General features: G+C 51.3%; 1 protein-coding gene across 1 annotated transcript in view; it reads left to right on the forward strand.

The window, feature by feature from the left end:
* Positions 1-12065, forward strand: part of PPM1G (protein phosphatase, Mg2+/Mn2+ dependent 1G) — a 28090-nt gene extending 16025 nt beyond the window's left edge. The window contains exons 3-10 of the mRNA XM_069805325.1: positions 3911-3996; positions 5914-6046; positions 7508-7977; positions 8407-8544; positions 9359-9593; positions 10493-10622; positions 10781-10883; positions 11331-12065. Coding sequence (XP_069661426.1) covers positions 3911-3996; positions 5914-6046; positions 7508-7977; positions 8407-8544; positions 9359-9593; positions 10493-10622; positions 10781-10883; positions 11331-11534 — 1499 coding nt within the window. The 3' untranslated portion in view covers positions 11535-12065. The remainder of the gene's footprint in view (positions 1-3910; positions 3997-5913; positions 6047-7507; positions 7978-8406; positions 8545-9358; positions 9594-10492; positions 10623-10780; positions 10884-11330) is intronic.
* The last annotated feature ends 4692 nt before the right edge of the window (positions 12066-16757 follow it).

Genomic DNA, 16757 nt, shown 5'->3' on the forward strand with positions numbered 1-16757 from the left:
TGAGGGTGAGCTGCAGCTGATGAAGAGAGAAGTCTAGGAGACTGGCAAAAGGGTCCTGTGTGAAGCCTCATCAGTTTGCAGCAGAAATGTCTGTTGTGACATCTGTGCTGGAGCTGCCTGGGAAGCAGCAATGGTTTCTTGTCTTCTGTGGCACCTACAAACTCTCTTACAGTAATTTGAGTAGCTGCAGTCAGGCACATCAGACATTCCTGGATCACTATTTAATCTCAGTGTCCCTGTTTCAAAGAAATGTCTTGTTTAACTGCCAAAGCTTTTCATATTGGGGCTTGTTTCCTGCTTCTCTGGTGACAGAGCAAGACCTTTCTCTATTGCATTGCTTTGCACGGTGCTGCCAGGCTTGTGGAAAGCATCTTCCTGCAGGCTGTGCTCCAGCCTCATGCCCTGCCAGCTTACAGGGGACATACTGGGGCCAAGGCTGCAAAGCTGTCAGTGGCTTTCTCAGATCAAGCTACTTGTTGCTGTGAAGAAAATCCCTTGTCCCTAGCTGTAGCAGAATGATTGCATGGGTTCAGTCATCTTTTCCATCTGGTGGGTGATCAGGTGTCCACGCTGGTATTATTAGATCTGTCAGCTGCTTCCAGTAGCACAGATTGCACAGAGCTGCTGCCTCATCTGCAGACCCTGCTGGGCCGGGACAGGGGTGCCCTTTGGTCACTGTCTTCTCCCTTTCTGATCTCAGCAGGTAGCTACAGCCAGTCCTCTTCTGCCAGAACAGTTACCTGGTACAAGCGATGCAGGGTTTTACCCACCCCATTCCTGTTTGGGGTAAGACCATTGGGGAAGCCTCTGAAGAGCTGCAGGGCACAGCATGGCTTGTGTGGAGATGACACACCTGCATATCTATCATACGCTCTGGATGATGCAGTTCAGTGCCCCAGAGAGCGTCAAAATGAGATGAGTAAGAGATGTCAGCGCCATCATGCTGGTCAAGATTGGGCAGGCAAGAATGATTCCAAGTTGGAAGAGAAACTGGAGGAGATTGCAGCTGCCCCGTGTGATGACCAGCAGTCGTGACAGCAGCCTGCTGGGCCTGTATAGTTCCTGATTTGGGATTTGATATTCCTGCAGTTTTCCTAGTTTTTCTCCTCCTCGGACTGCTGAGGCACACTCAGTGCACCACCTTGCTTAATGGTCAAGCCTGTACATGGGACTGCATCACTGGCATGTCTAGGTCTCGGCCAAGTCCTGGAACTCGCCTGGAACAGCTCTGCCCATGGAAGAGCCCTGTGTCCCTGCAGCAAACTGCCCCATCTGCATTTGGGCCAGGCTGGTCTGCTTGATCCCTGTCATATGAGTGAGGATGTAGCAGCTGTCTGTGTTCTCTGCAAGTGCTTCAGGGCTACTGTTTCACGGCCTGCTAATTTACGCTCTAAGTAAAAGCAGCCTAAATAAAAGGGCACACATAGTGTGCTCCTGGCCTGTTGTCCCAGAGCCATCTCATAGAGCTTTTGGATCTGCTGCATGGTTTTCTGCTGTGGTTCAAGACCATGCGCGCATTTTCCTCGGTGGCTATACCTCTCTGAGCAGCCCCTGCTCACTCCCCCCAGTCCATCAAGTGATCTGGAAGACCTGTCACTGTCGTTATTCACCACTCCCTCTATCTACAACTTTCTCAGAAATTTTGTTTTATTTTGGCTTTTTGATAAAAATGTTACAGTATCATCTGGAGCCAGTCCTTCAGGACTACATATAAACACATCTTCCCACGTGATTTTTTCAGTTCCGTCTCATGACTGGTAGTTGGCAGTTCCTTAACCTATTCTGTATGTGCTGTCTTGAAAGTTTAACTTCTTAAGTAAAGTGCTGTCATATACATATATGTATATGTAAGTTTTATGTAATATTTTTATATATCTATGCACATTATATACCTTACCTGAATCTGTTATATCAGCATGCTTAGTTTTATCCTAGTATCTTTAAGAGCAGAAGTTGAGTTGGATTGGCAAGACCTACTTCCGTAAGCCCATGATAATGGACATTAATTGTCTGTCCTTTTCATCGGAGATCCTGTAAGGTCCATCCAGTCTTTCATTTTTCTGCCAGGTCTGTGGTTGTCAGGTCACCTTGGTATTCCCTTTTAAGTTGTCATTAAAATGCTAGGGTCACTCCTATTTCTTAGATCACTTATTTTTCTGTGATCTTCCTTTTTTGTTTTTCCTCCCTCTTCCTCCCACTCTGCATTTTTGAGAGCACAGTCAGAATAGACCTCAATCTCTTTGTTGTCTAGATCTGTAGCATTGAACTTTTTGCAGCACTATTTTAACAGCAACTGTTTTGCAAGGTTTCTGTTCTTTGTCAATGGCCACTTGATCCCTTTTCTGCAGGCACATTTGAAAAGTCCCTTGTCTGCTGTTTCTTTCTTTCTCCCAAATCTCACTACCTCTTCGCTTCCCACTATGTTCCCTCTGCCTCTCCTTTTGCTAAACTGATGGCTAGCTCCTTCCCACCCTTCTCATACTTCCCCCTCAATTCCCCTGCTCCCCTTTCCTTCACAGAGCTTTGCTCCTGTGTGCATTACTTCTCGTCATGCCCAGCTACCTGCACAGCTTCTGTTTGGCTGGAAGAAAGGGAGGGAAGCTGGGATGTGCTAGCAGGGAGGTCAAGAGTTGAGTGGCTGTTACAGCTCTGCTGTAAAAATTGTCCTTCTCTAGCCAGGAGGGAAGGAGCACATGTGGCACTCTCACCTTACTTATAGCCATAGGAAAGCCAGCAGTGTGCAGAGACGCTCCCGAGCACTATGCTCCACTCACTCATACTACTCCTGCTTCGCCCTGTCTTAGAGAATGGCTCATCCAGCACAGTCTTAAGCACGGTCCTGGACCCTGCAGTACAACCCTCCACCTGCCTGTGGTCTGCCCTGCTCCCTCTCTGCCACTCTTCTGTGGCTGTCATTTACTTTGTTTCTCAGTTTCTAGTTCTAATTTTTCTTTCTCATGACCTGTGAGCCAGGTTCCTATGTCCTACATTGCTCTTTGCCTCTCGTATAAAAACCTAAATTACTAGACTGATCTCTTACAAGTTGCACTATTCTTTCTGGTCTCACTTGCTGAGCTGAACAACAGAAATTCACAATCCCTCCCTCTGTTTAATCTTCTTCCTCTCTTAATAGCACCTTCATGATCACAAAAAATGTATCTTGTGCTCTGTTGCATACTTGACAGTACTACTGAGCTGTTGGAGTGGTTCTGGCTTTTAAAAATCTTTCAGCTGCTCTAGGAGTGGGTGCTTGGTTTGAGTTGTTGACCATCAGTCCAAGTGATCCTCTGCTGTCGGCAGGCTGGTGTTCTGGTCACCATTCACTCATGCCGTGCACACACGCACGCCTTCCTCTACCAGGATGACTGCTCTGCCAGTCAGGACCCTCATCTTCCTCAAAGGCTTATCTTAAGGCTGTGGCATCATATTTTCATTGGTCTAGAACACACACTGGAATACATAATGCTTTTTGTGCTGCTCGTTGTGTGTTGGTAGTGCTCTGAGAGAGAGTTTCCCATGACCAAAAGCTTGCCTTTTCCTCTGCTTGTTGTTTATCCCTGCGCTTACATGTGAAAATAGAGCTTTCTAGGTAGGATGGGCCTAAACAGTTGACTGAAGTGCCAAAACAGGCCTAAGCTCCCTTTCAGGAAGCTTACAGCATCGGCCAAAGCTGATGGGTAAGAGCTCATCGAGATTTGCCAGTGGTCATCAGCAAATCCTGCTGGTCTGGAGATGTAGCCTGCTGGGAGGTGTGAGTGAGATCCCCAGCAGTCTGTTGCTGCATGACTTTTCTGCGTCTTGGTTAGTTCTGCTTTGTGTCCCAAGATTTGCCTCAGGAATTCAGTTGTTCAAGAGTGCATTTTGCTTCTGGGAGGACCAGCCTCTTTAAATGATTTCTGCTGTCTTTCAGGAGAAGAAGTTGCCCTGTACTGTGCCAAGTATCTTCCTGAGATAATCAAAGACCAGAAGGCCTATAAGGAAGGCAAATTGCAAAAGGTAAGAATCCAGCTCTGCCCGGAAACAAGCAAGCACCAATGCAGAAGTACCCGATACTTATGTGCAGGGCCCTGTTCCTCCAAGGTCTGTCTGCCATGTCTTCCATTTTAATTTCCCTTCCTTGTTTCTAGAAGTGTACACCAGGTGTTGATTGTATTTTCAAAGATAAACCTTCTTCTATTTTCCAGCTTTTTTTTTTTTTTTTTTTTTTTTAAATTTTCAGACTCATTCCAGTCAAAGGTGTGGGCTGGTTCCTTGTATGGTTTTGGTGGGTTGTTTTTTGGGGGGCAGGGGTAGCTTTTATCAGAGGTGGGAGGTTAGTTCATGTCTTGCTTCCACCAAGTGATCCCTCTCTTGTAGTTCTCCCTCCTAGTACTAATGCCTGATCTGATGTTGGGTATCCCGCGGGTTGGTGCTGGGATCTGTAGCAGTGGGGGTGAGGGGAAGGCAGTCCCTCCAGAACTTCCATTTAAATCTAGACTGAGAATAGTCTACAAAGCAAATTTGAATCAGTTTGTGGCTCTTGCTTTAGGCTGAAACACCCAAGTATCGTGCTTTGCTGATCCCAAGCTGCTGTGCTCGCTGACTGCAATAATCCTGTCTGCTGAGTAGAGGAGCCTGCATGCTGAGCCATTCCGCACAGTGGCTTTGAATGCTATCCTGTCCCCCTGTGGGCTCCAGCAAGGCTTGCGACTCAGTGTCCCATAAGATCCTCCTAGAGAAGCTGTGGAAGTGGGGGCTGGATGAGCAGACAGTGAGGTGCATTGAAAACTAGCTGCGTGGCCAGGTCCAGAGGGTGGGGACCAGCAGCGCAAAGTCTAGCTGGAAGCCATTAACGACCGGTGTACCCCAGGGGTCAGTACTGGGTCCAGTCCCATTTAACGTCTTCATTAATGATCTGGAGGATGGAGCAGAGTGTACCCTCAGCAAGTTTGTAGATGACACCGAGCTGGGAGGAGCAGCTGTACACCAGCGGGTCGTGCTGCTCTGTAGTGCAGAGGGATCTGGACAGGCTGGAGAAATGGGCTGCCAGGAACCTCATGAAGTTCAGCAAGGGGAAGTGCAAAGTCCTGCCCCTGGGCAGGAACAACCCCAGAGCACCAGTACATGCTGGGGGCTGCCCAGCTGGAAAACAGCTCAGCAGAAAAGGCTTCAGGGGTCCTGGTGGGCACCAAGTTGGCCATGAACCAGCAACATGCCCTGGCTGCAAAGGCAACAAATGGCGTCCCGGGCTGTATTAGGCAAAGCGTTGCCAGTTGAGAGAGGTGATGATCCTTCCCCTCTGCTCAGTGCTGGTGAGGCCCCCCCAGGAGAGCTGGGTCCAGTGCTGGGCTCCCCAGTACAAGAGGGACATGGACATACTGGGAGAGGGTCCAGCAAGGGGCCACCACGATGCTGAAGGACGGAAGCATCTCTGTTATGGGGAAAGGCTGAGGGGCCTGGGACTGCTCAGCCTGGAGCAGAGCAGGCTCAGGAGGATTGAATCCATGCCTACAAATACCTGCAGGGAGGGTGCCGAGAGGATGGAGCCAGGCTCTTCCAGTGGTGCCCAGTATCATGACCAGAGGCAACAGGCACAAACCGGACCCTGCGAGGTTCCCTCTGAACATCAGGAAACGCTTTTCAGTGTGAGGGTGACTGAGCACTGGCACAGGTTGCCCAGGGAGGTGACAGAGTCTCCATCCTTGGAGCTATTCAGAAGTTGTCTGGACATAGTCCTGGGGAACTGGCTCTGAGTGTCCCTCCTGGAGCAGGGTGTTGGATCAGGTAGACCCCAGAGGTCCCTGCCAGCCTCAGCCATTCTGTGATTCTGTACGGTGTGTGTTCTGGAAGAGACTTGATTACACAGCATGACATGCAGGCATCCTGTAAGGAAGATAAAACTGTGCACGCTCTCATGTCTGTGTTCACACATAGGCACTGGAAGATGCTTTCTTAGCCATAGATGCCAAGCTTACCACTGAGGAGGTGATTAAAGAGCTCTCTCAGATGGCTGGGCGACCCCAAGACGATGAAGATGAGAAGGAGAAAGTTGCTGATGAAGATGATGGTAAGTCAGATGCCACTGAATAGACAAGACTGCAGCTCCAGGACAGAGACTGAGAGCAGCTGGGCCAGGTCTCCTTTAGCAGGTTTTCTGTCCAAATTTGTCAGTTAAATTTCAGCTGGAGTTGAACTGCCACCCCTCAGCACTGTTTATCGCTTTGGGCTGGTGCTAGGGGAATTCTGGTTCATTTGGTAGCTTAATCCTATGAATAATAAACCAGTCTGTCACAGTTTTCCATAGAGCTTCCTCTACGGGGTGCAGAGTTCTAGGATGTGTCAGAAACCTCTGAGCTGGGAAGTGGGCTAAGTTGTGAAATATGATGTTCCATATGAAATATGGAACAATATGATGTCCAATGCTTAGCTTTCCCAAGCTGGTGTCAAGACACCAGCTGTAGGTAGGATTGAAGTAGATTCTGGTCTCTTCAGCAATTCTTTTTCTCACAAAGAAGCAAGTGTGCTTTTCCACCAGCAAGCAGTTGGCAGACCATGAAGCCAGCTAGAAGGTGAATCCCAGGGTAGAATCCTGTGCTGCCCTCAGATGAATGTCTTGTGACTAGCCTTTGAAGCAGATGTGAAGCGATATTGTCACCTTCAACACTGCATGTTGGTCTGAAAATGCTGAATTTGTTGGCCCTCATTCTCCAGCTGACAGGGACAAAGTGGTGGGTTGGTTTTTTTTGGTTGGTTGGGCTTGTTTTTTTTCTTTTTGTCCTGTATTTTCAGGAGTATTTGGGATATGGGTGTTTCTTTTCCTTTCGGGATTAACTAGCAAAGAAGATTATAACCAAGGGGATGTCAGTAGGGAAGCAGTGGTCATTGCCTCATAGTTTAGGGAAAGTCATCCTATTTTCTGTCTAGTGTCCCATGTGGGAGGTACTGCCTAAAGCTATTCTATCATCTGTTTGTAAGTGTTTAGATTACAGCTGTTTGGGATCCCTGTGGTGCTTAAGGCCCATGGAGCAACTGCTATAACAAAAACTTCTTGTTCCTGGTTGCAGTATTAACGAACAAATCTGCACATGAAAGTGGTCTATCTGCTTCCCCCGCAGCTTCAGATGCGCCTGCACTCGAGAAATATGAGGCTCTTTACCCTCCAACCTTACATCCAATTTAAATGCTCTGTGCTGCCTACAAGTCAGCCAGATAGCATCAGAGGCCGGAGGCACTAGGGTAACTTGCAGACTGCATGCATCAGCTGTGGTTAGAAGCCATTGCCCTTCCATTTGCATATTGTTCATCTGCAGCTCCTGGAAGCTGTGGGACGGTGCAGGCCTGGCTGCATTTGTCTGTGCCTGCTAGTGAGCAGCCTGTTGAGCATTGCTGAAACCTGTCTGCAGTAGCAACCTCCAGCCAGGGCAGCTCACTGCTGAACCCAGTGTGTGCTCCACAGCTGCTGCTATGGTGATGTACCCTGCTTTCTGACCCTCTTTGTCCTCACCCCCCTCCCCCTTTTCATTTTTAGTGGATAATGAGGAAGCTGCTCTTCTGCATGAAGAAGCCACAATGACCATTGAGGAGCTTCTCACACGTTATGGACAAAACTGCACCAAGAACCTCAAAAACAAGTCTTCAGCTCCAGCTGGGGAGAACGCTGCGGAGGGGACAGGCAAGCAGCATGATGGGGAGTCAAATATGAATGGAGAGGCTGACCCAGGGGAGCTTACCGACCACAAGGAGAGGAAGAATGGGAAGCCAGATGAAGAAATCACGGGTATTTCCTCCACCTCAGACAAAGCCAGCGCTGGAGGCAACAGTCCTGCTCTGCAGAAGCCTGAACTAGGCAAAGGTGACGAGGCCGTCACCTCTTCTACTGGGGAGGCCGGGCCCTCCTGCTCCTCTACGGGAAAGCCCCAGCGCACAACCAAATCCAAATTTTTTGAGGACAGTGAGGATGAGTCAGATGAGGTTGAGGAAGAGGAGGAAGACAGTGAGGTAGGAAACAGCACTGGGGCAGAGTGGCCTTCTGGCTGGGCAGAATGCGTTGCTTACTGTGGTACTTGAGCTACAAGCTTCTGGCTCATCCTAGGTGTGTCCTAGGAGTAGGTTTTTCAGACTGATACTATGAGACCATCTCATGGGAGTGTTGGGAATTGTTTAGATAACCCTGATGGAAACATAACCTCATCTGTGCAGCGGCCATAATAGATAGCCCTTGGTCTTGCTGCATGCGCCATCCCTCCATTCACTGTGTTAGTTGAAACTAGCTGCTCTGATTGTAGACATCAGGTGTGGGGGAAACATACCAGGTCATCTCACTCTTCTGGGGCAAACTTATCTGTCCCCAGGATGGAGGGACCAGCTGTCTGGGGGGGGCACTGAGAGTATCCTGTGTGACTCCTGGTGGTATCTCATTTCTTGTAGGAATGCAGTGAAGATGAGGATGGTTACAGTAGTGAAGAGGCAGAGAATGAAGATGATGAAGATGACACTGAAGAAGCAGAGGAGGATGAGGATGAAGAGGAGGAAATGTTGTTACCAGGCATGGAGGGGAAAGAGGAGGTGCACACTCTGTTCTTGTGTTCTGCAGCATAGTGTGGAGCCAAGGGCACTTGGGGGGGAGGGGACTCAGCAAGGAGTTATTTCTGTTCAGATGGGGATAAAACATCCCTTTTGTTCTCCTGAGGCTGAACACAGCTGCTGACAGCCTGACTTTATGCAAAAGGCTGAGGCACAGGGCATGGATCTGGGCAGCAGGTTGAGATCGGAAGAGGCTGACCCCACTGCTGGGTTTGCTGTGCTTAGAAACTGCTGGGGGAGTTGGTGTGGAAGGAGAGTACAGGACAGTAGCAGGACTGCTCTGCTGGCACTGCTGCTCCTGGGCAGAGGATTGCTCTTTGCCAGGCCAAGTCTGTGGCTCCTCAGGCCATGGCAGTGCTGGTGGATGGGCCAGGGACCCAGGATGTCAGGAAAAGGGGACTACAGCTTCCAAGGTGCCAACCTCTCTTTGGAGAGATGTCCTGGCTTGCAATGAGGCTTCTGCTTGAGCTGGGCTGGGGCTGGAATCAACACATTAGAGCTGAGGGTATAGCAGGACATGTTGAACACTGGAGAATCCTGAACCACTGATGCTTTGTGAGGCTGGAATGGAGGTATTGCTTGACCCTGCCTCTCAATGAACATGCTCCTGCTGTGTTTCACACTTCCCTCAGGCTTTTCTCCATTGTTCTGTGGGTGCTTATGGGAAGAAGGGGTGAGACACAGCACCTCAGGGTTTGGGACACTGCTGGGCTTGTGGTAGCTAGTGCTGGTTCCCTTACTGACCCAATACAGAGCAAGAGAATGGAGTCTCAGCATAATCATTTGTCTCTTGCAGCCTGGCTCTGACAGTGGAACAACTGCTGTTGTGGCGCTTATCCGGGGCAAGCAGCTGATTGTGGCTAATGCTGGAGACTCTCGGTGCGTGGTGTCAGAAGGTGGCAAAGCTGTCGACATGTCATATGACCACAAGCCAGAGGATGAGGTGGAGCTGGCCAGGATAAAGAATGCTGGCGGCAAGGTCACCATGGATGGGAGAGTGAATGGCGGTCTCAACCTCTCCAGAGCAATCGGTGAGCAAGACAGGGGTGAATGTTGGCATGCCTGGCCTCAGAATGCTGTGCCCAGGACATCCATGCTTCCAGGTAGTGAATAACGCTGAGATTGTACTGGGAAATACACAGAGAAAGGAAGAAAATAGCAGCAGCGGTGTGAGTGGAGAGTACTTGTGCAGAAGGACCCAAACCATTGAAATTATTATCCTAGTGTAAAGAGATAAAAACACATGTAGGATAGAAACCAGGAGTTTGTTTATCTCGGGAGACACTAGCATTTCCACCAACTATTTTGCAGTGGCCCTAGAAGTGCCTTCCTAGGATGTAAGTCCAGATGCCAGTCAAAGCTGATAATCAGTTTTCTCAAGTGAGCTTTGGCTACTGAGGGTTTGGGAAGACCTGAATCCAGCAGTGTGATGTGGGCATTGCACTGAAATATCTGGCCCTGGATAGCCTGAGCTTCTGGAAAGTGAGCATCTAGTGTTATCACAGCAAAGCCAAGCTAGTGCTGGGGTGAGCTGCAAATCCTGCTCCAAGACATGGGATAGCTTCTTTCATGAGCATTGCTGCAGGATCTCAGCTGGTGTTGTCAGGTGCTGTGTGCTGTTGGACTGGTGTTGCCCCAGGAATTGGGGAGGTGGCACTTGGTTTGGGGTGAAGAGATGCTGAACTGGCAAAAGGCACCTGTTTCCCATTGTATGGCAACAGTGTGTTGGGCTCGCCAAAGCTGATGCCTTGAACATGTGGCAGATTTTTCTGTCTGATGCGCTCACAGCCTGATCAGCTCTGGTTGTGGGAGCACTGGCTCCGATTCTGCTGGGCTTGCTCTTTGGCAGGGCAGTGTTTCTCACTGTTCAGGGGTAGGCAGCACTGCCAGGGCCCACCCACAGGAAAAGTGATCTTCCTCTCCACTACAGGTGATCACTTCTACAAGCGAAACAAGAATCTGCCTCCAGAAGAACAGATGATCTCTGCCTTGCCCGACATCAAAGTGCTGACAATAAATGATGACCACGATTTCATGGTCATTGCCTGTGATGGAATCTGGTGAGTAGTGAGGGAGCAATTGTGTCTCTTGGGCATCACCACTCCAGTCTTTCTGTGGAGCTGGGCCTCGGGAAGGCCCAAGGGCCCTGGGTGCTAATCAGACACTATGGTATGGCTGCTCCCTCCACTTGCCCTTCTGACTGCTCCACTCTATGCAGGAATGTGATGAGCAGCCAGGAAGTGGTGGATTTCATCCAGTCCAAGATCACCCAAAAGGATGAGAATGGAGTCCTGAGGCCGCTCTCCTCCATTGTAGAAGAGGTAAGGTCCAGACCTTCACCATCCCTTCCGCACACAGTGTTTCTGCATCCCAGTTTGGTGCCTGACTCTGCCCTCCCTCTCCATCACACTGGTTTGTTTGTTCAGCACTTGGGGTATCTGGCAGCATACGGGCTGCAACGCTGGCTGGAACAGGAGCAGAGACGCCTCTGAATTGTGACTCAGTTCCTTTGGCACCCTTACCAGTGTTTCTGACCTCTAGGCTGCTGTCAAGCCAAAGGAGTTTCTGTCCACTTTCAGAAAACCAGGGCTGTTGAGGCTGTTTCTGTCCCTTGTCTGGTTGCAAACAGCATTTGAGCCCAGCCTGCGGCGTTCTGGCCTGGCAGCCCCTAAGCTGCTGTCAGTTGTAGAATGGGCCCAGTGTCTCAGGTTATTCACAGTGCCATGTCTGTGCTCTCTGCTAACCTGTCCTGTCCCATCCCTCCTCAGCTGCTGGATCAGTGTTTGGCTCCAGACACCTCAGGGGATGGCACTGGCTGCGATAACATGACCTGCATCATTATCAGTTTCAAACCCCGTAATACACACCCACCTGCTGAAAGTGGGAAGCGGAAACTGGAGGACATGGCAGCACCGGCAGCACCAGCAGAAGAGAATGGCGGTGATAACAACAAGAAGGCCAAGCTGGAATAGCAGGCCTTGCACAGGGACTTTGCTGTGCACTCACCAGACTCTTGTTTCTTAAACATGCTGAACTCAAGACTCCAAGGTCTTGTCCTTTTTTTAGCCTTAGCAGAGGCCTTGTTTGTCTGTGTCCTGGTTGGGGGGGTGGGGGGCGGGTCTGGTTAGCAAGGGCATGTCGCACTGTTCATCTGTAACCATTCCAAAGAGGGAGCCGAGGGCAGAGCCGCGCGCGGGAGCAGCCACCAGCCACAGCGCAGGAGCCTGCCACAGCTGGCAGCCTGTGAGCGCAGAGCCCTGTGGTTAGAAGAAGGATGTCCCCCCATTGTCTCCGTGTGGTTGTTGCCATTTCTGTGCCTGTGAATTTCTGTTCGGAGGGAAGAACTTTTTCACTGTTGAGGTTTTTTTAATCTGCACCCGATTATTTAAGGCCCTTTCTGTTTTTATTTGTGAAACAATCTGGCGGTAGTGCTGCTGCCACACCTCGTTCTGTTGTACACTTTCAATCAATACTTTTTTCAAACTAAAAGCCCGGAAAATGTAGCTGTGCTTTTGGTCCTTGGTTATTTCCTGGAGGTGGTGGGGGGTGAGCAAGGTGGGATGGGGAGGAGAATGTCTGGTGTCTCAGGGCACTGTGGGGGATGCGTCTGCAGCTCATGAGAAGCAGCTCGCTTCTGCCACGTGGTTGCAGAGCACCAGCCCCTGCTGCAGTGCTTGGGCCTGCTGCCTCTCCATTACCTGGAGGTGGCTTAACTGAGGACAATCTGTTGCACATAGAGCAGGAAACAAGTCTCTGGAGACAGTTTATGCCTGCTGAAGGACAAGGGTACCAGTCACCCTCCTGAGCTAACTTGCCCGCAGCGTGCTGCACCCCATCTAGCTGCGTGCTCTCTTCAAGGTGGGGCAAGAGGCAGCTCCTGTCTGGTGTGCTGGATGATGTAAAGCTTGTAGAATGTGTGTCGATACTGCAGCTGCTCCTGCAGGAGTGAAGTTCCTGGGCTATAAACCACTGATGGAAAGCTCAGTTGCTACTCCCTGCTGCTGTGCCCCTTCACCTTCCACCTGGCATGGTGGGGAGCACAGGGAAGCGCTGATGAGGTTTGCAGGCCAGGTCACCTGGCACAACTTCATCCAGCTGCTCTGGGGTTCCTGTTTCATGGCAGAGTGCCCCAACAATGCCTTGCGCTGCAAGTCTTCCCTCTTCGAAGATGTAGTCCACCTTCCTGGTCCTGGCCCGTTGTCTCGGCTTGTGCAGTTCAGTCAGCCCATGCCTTGCCAGCCTGGATGGGTGCATCTCGTGTCATCTTTGAGCCTCTTCCCTGGTGGCCCTGAGCTTAAGCCCCTCTGTCTAGTGGCTCTCCAGTGATGATGTGTCCAGACCTGAACTGTTTTGGTCCCTGAATCATGCAGGCTGGGGTTGGGAGTTCAGAGCCACAAACACCCACAGGCACTGTAGTCAGACTTGCTGCTCAGGCTGACTGTTTCTGTGCACATAAACTTTCTGGATGAGCTGATGTGTTCCCTTGCTCCCTGAGCAGGAGATTTTCCTTCCCAAGGAGGTTTTTTCCTTTGCAAAAGTGAGTTTCTTCTCAGGGCATCTTTCATTCACTGCCAGATGGGTTTGTCTCAGGATCACTCTGGCTAAGGGGCAGCTCAGTACTTGATGTTTCCTCCCTGCTACGAATGTGCTGGCCAAGTTGCCCCCAAATTTTGAATAAACAGACTGAATTGTCACAGGAATGAGCAGAATTATTTTCTCTAGTCCTAAAAGCATTTGTTATTTGTGCAGAAGGGTTAAATCCCTGTCCTGGATGGAACGCCTGGAGCTGCAGTGCTCTGAGAGGCAGTTTCACTAGGTGGGGTTAAAAACACTTTGTCTGAATTGTCATGTGCCTGCTGTCTTTTTCCTGCTGCGAGGCATCAGTTTCAAGAGGGTTTGGTTTTAAACTTTCTTCTTGGCAATTAAAGTTTTTGATACAGGAGTTAGTACCAGTCTCTGTGGAGTCTGCTAAAATAGCTCTCATTAGTGGTGATCCCACATTAGTAATTTGTACCGAGGTGTAACTGGGTTTAGACCATTTACCATGTACTCTATTGATGTTTTATCATGCTAGTTTTTAATTGGAATGCTTTGTGGGTATGTCATGTGCCTTATCAAAGGCCCTTATACCTACAGGTATTTTCATTAACCTACTGAAGCTGTTGAAAGAATAGAATCAGGAGTTTTGCTAAGCCTGCCCAGCAGGTTATGTGAGGACAGCTCATCTCCACAAATGCAAAGGAGCCAAGGAGCTGGGGGTCCTGGTGACCTCTTTGGGAGCCAGCTCAGACCTAGGGCTGCCTGGGATCCACGGGGGTCAGTGGGTGACACCCCTGGCAGCAACAGGGGCTCCTGCCCACAGGGCTTGTGACTCGCTGTGGATCTGGGTGCAGATGGGACTGCTAGGGGCTGTTTGCAGGGAGGGGGCGACTGGGGGCGGCAGGGGGAGGAATGAGCATGGGAAAAGGACATAAAAGGGGCCAGTTGTGTGTTTAAAAAAAAGGGGGGGGGATCACCACAAAGTGATCTTCTTTTCTAGATGTTTTCCTGGGTGTGTGGGCTCTTTCTGCTGCATGCGGGGGTGTGTGGGTTGGAGCGTCAGCAAAGGGAGAGACCAGTGCGCTGGGGAGGGATGTGTACCTCAATATGTACTCGCCAGCGAGTATCAAGCTGGACTTGATGATGAGCAGGCAAAGAGGTTTGGGAGCCAGGTTTTGGTGTAGCCTGGGACAGATCCTGGAGAGACCAGAGGTCTGAGAGTTGGTTACTGAAGGCACTGGGAAGCCCAGGCTGTTATGTGATGTGATAAGCTCAGCTGCAGACACAAAGGAGGCACAAAGAAACAAGGGCAGGAGGAGTAATTTGATTAATAACCTGACTCAGCTACTCCCAGGCCCATCAGAAGGGAAGCACCAGCCCCTCAAAGGCCAATGTCTAAAAAGCCAGAAGGACAGAGGTACAAGAGCAGGTGCGGGGACCCAAATCACAGACACCCATCCAGGCCCCTCCCAGGGCTGTCCCAGGAGAGCCATCAGCCCCGTGGTCCAGGCGTGAAACCCATCACCATGCCTCATCGGGAGCTCTCTGCATCACCTTGCAAGCACAGAAGGGTGGCTGCCTAGGGGTGCAGGACACATTATGGGATGCAGGGAAAGAGCATTTGGGGATAGTGCAGGATTTATTACAGGATGTTCAGGGGAGGAACCAAAGGTGGGAAAAGGGAGGGATTTAGGAGATTTGGGGAGGAACAACTGTGGGAAATAAAGGGATAAAGGAATAAAAGGGTTTATTTGCATGTAAGCAGAGACTAGGCAGTACCTGAGTCTTGGCCATGCCCTGTGCCTGATCATCACAGTCTGTCCTGTCACCGTATCAAACCCCCACCTTCAACTATTTACTTTCCTCCGTGTGAGTGCAGAGGAGGTGGGGGAGTGTCTGTGGTGCCAGCAATGCATGCACATATGAGCACTAGCAAAGGGCAGCTGTACCAGCTGTGCAGTAGGCGATGGGGCTTGGGAGCAAAGGAGTGAGTGGGTCTCTAAGGGCAGCTCTGGGTGCGAGAGCATGGGAGCAGGGGGCAAGGAGGTGGCTATGGGACCACAGGAGTCCTGGTTGGCTCTGGCTTTCAGCTATGGGACCAGGGAAGGGACCTGATGATTTCTGGGTGAGAGACAGGTGCCATGGCAGGTGCACCCATCATGTGCTGGGGTCAGTGCCTCACACCAGTGTGGAGCATCGTTTGACCATGCATGGCTGGGGAAGGGTGATGGTGTAGGCAGCACCTACCCACCCCAATCAGTACAAGTCCCCACAACTGTGCAAGGTGCTGCTAGACTCTGCTAAACATTAAGCAGCTAAATGTTCAGAAGCAGCTTTTTCTCCCAAGGATGCTGCAGTGGAGTCAGACTGGTCATAGGCAGGATCCCACTTGCCTGAGGCTGCACACCCGGTCTGGCTCAGGGTCCCCACCCACAGCTTGTGGCACTACTACATGGTGCCTCCATGCTGGCCTGGCTGCAGGATGGATTCCTGGTGGGGATCAGCACCCACAACTTCGAGCTGCTTGGCCCCAGAAGCTTGGGCACAGGGGCAGCTGCCCCCACCCCAACGCTGCGGCCTGTCCAAGGCATTCATCAGGGGCAGCCTCATTGCCCACAGGCAGGGTGGGAGGCCACAACCCCCTCCATGCATGGAGGCACTAGGTTGGCCACCACTGCCTTGTCCTTGTCCACGCATAGAAATGGGTGCCCTGCAGCCCATGCCAGCATCCCACAGGGCATGGAGGGAAGCCGACGCAGGACATGGCGTACCACAGCTATCTATGGTGGTGACTAACCTGGCCCCCAGGAGTGCAGGGCTGTGTGGGGCCTGGTAATCCCAGTGCTACTGGGGAGGGGAGCAGCAGTGGGAGTCTGGGTGCTGCAGGCAGCCTCGCTGCTGGTGCCTCCTCCAGCTGGGAGACACTACCAGATCTTCGGCAGAGTTTTCTCTCCTGCTTTGGACTGGGTGCCCATCACAAGAAGGATCCAGGCGGGTCCCTGTCCTGCAGCACCCCACATGCTAAAACATCACCCATAGCTTGCCCAGGGCACAGCCCTTCTCTCTGACAGCCCTGGGACCCCTTCACACACTGCTGGAGCAGCCAGGGTTGGGCAGACAGGGACGCAGATATACAGACACAGGTCATCATAGTGAGACCTGTGTGCTCCCCAGCTCTTCCTGGCACAGTGCACAGCCTCCCACCCTCAGGGGCTGCTCTGGGCCCCAGCTGCAGCTGTCCTGCACCACACTCGAGGTCTATCTGCTGGAAGCCACTTGCTGCCCCCAGGAAAGTAGATGGGGGCATGCAGGACCCATGGGTGCCACACACTGTGCACCAGGGGCTGGCCCAGCTGGGGCAAGGCTCAGCCCCTACCCAAGCTGCTCGGTTTGCTGGTGCTGGCTGAGGCTCTGCAGCAACATCCCACCCTCCCAGCCATGTGCTGTGCTGGTCCTGCACCTGCAGTGCTCAGTTTTCTGGGGTGTTTGCACAAGGGAATATCCCCACTCTTGCCCTGCTCCTTGGCCCTACTTGTACCCCACCTGCTTGGCCTCCTGCAGTAACCATTGCGGGGGGGGGAAACACAGCATGGATCAGAGCCTGCTGTGATGGGGGCTGTACCGTTGGGGGGTGGCTGTGCCGCAGGAGACAGACA

Source organism: Haliaeetus albicilla, chromosome 18 (assembly GCF_947461875.1).
Source record: "Haliaeetus albicilla chromosome 18, bHalAlb1.1, whole genome shotgun sequence".
Lineage (NCBI taxonomy): Eukaryota > Metazoa > Chordata > Aves > Accipitriformes > Accipitridae > Haliaeetus > Haliaeetus albicilla.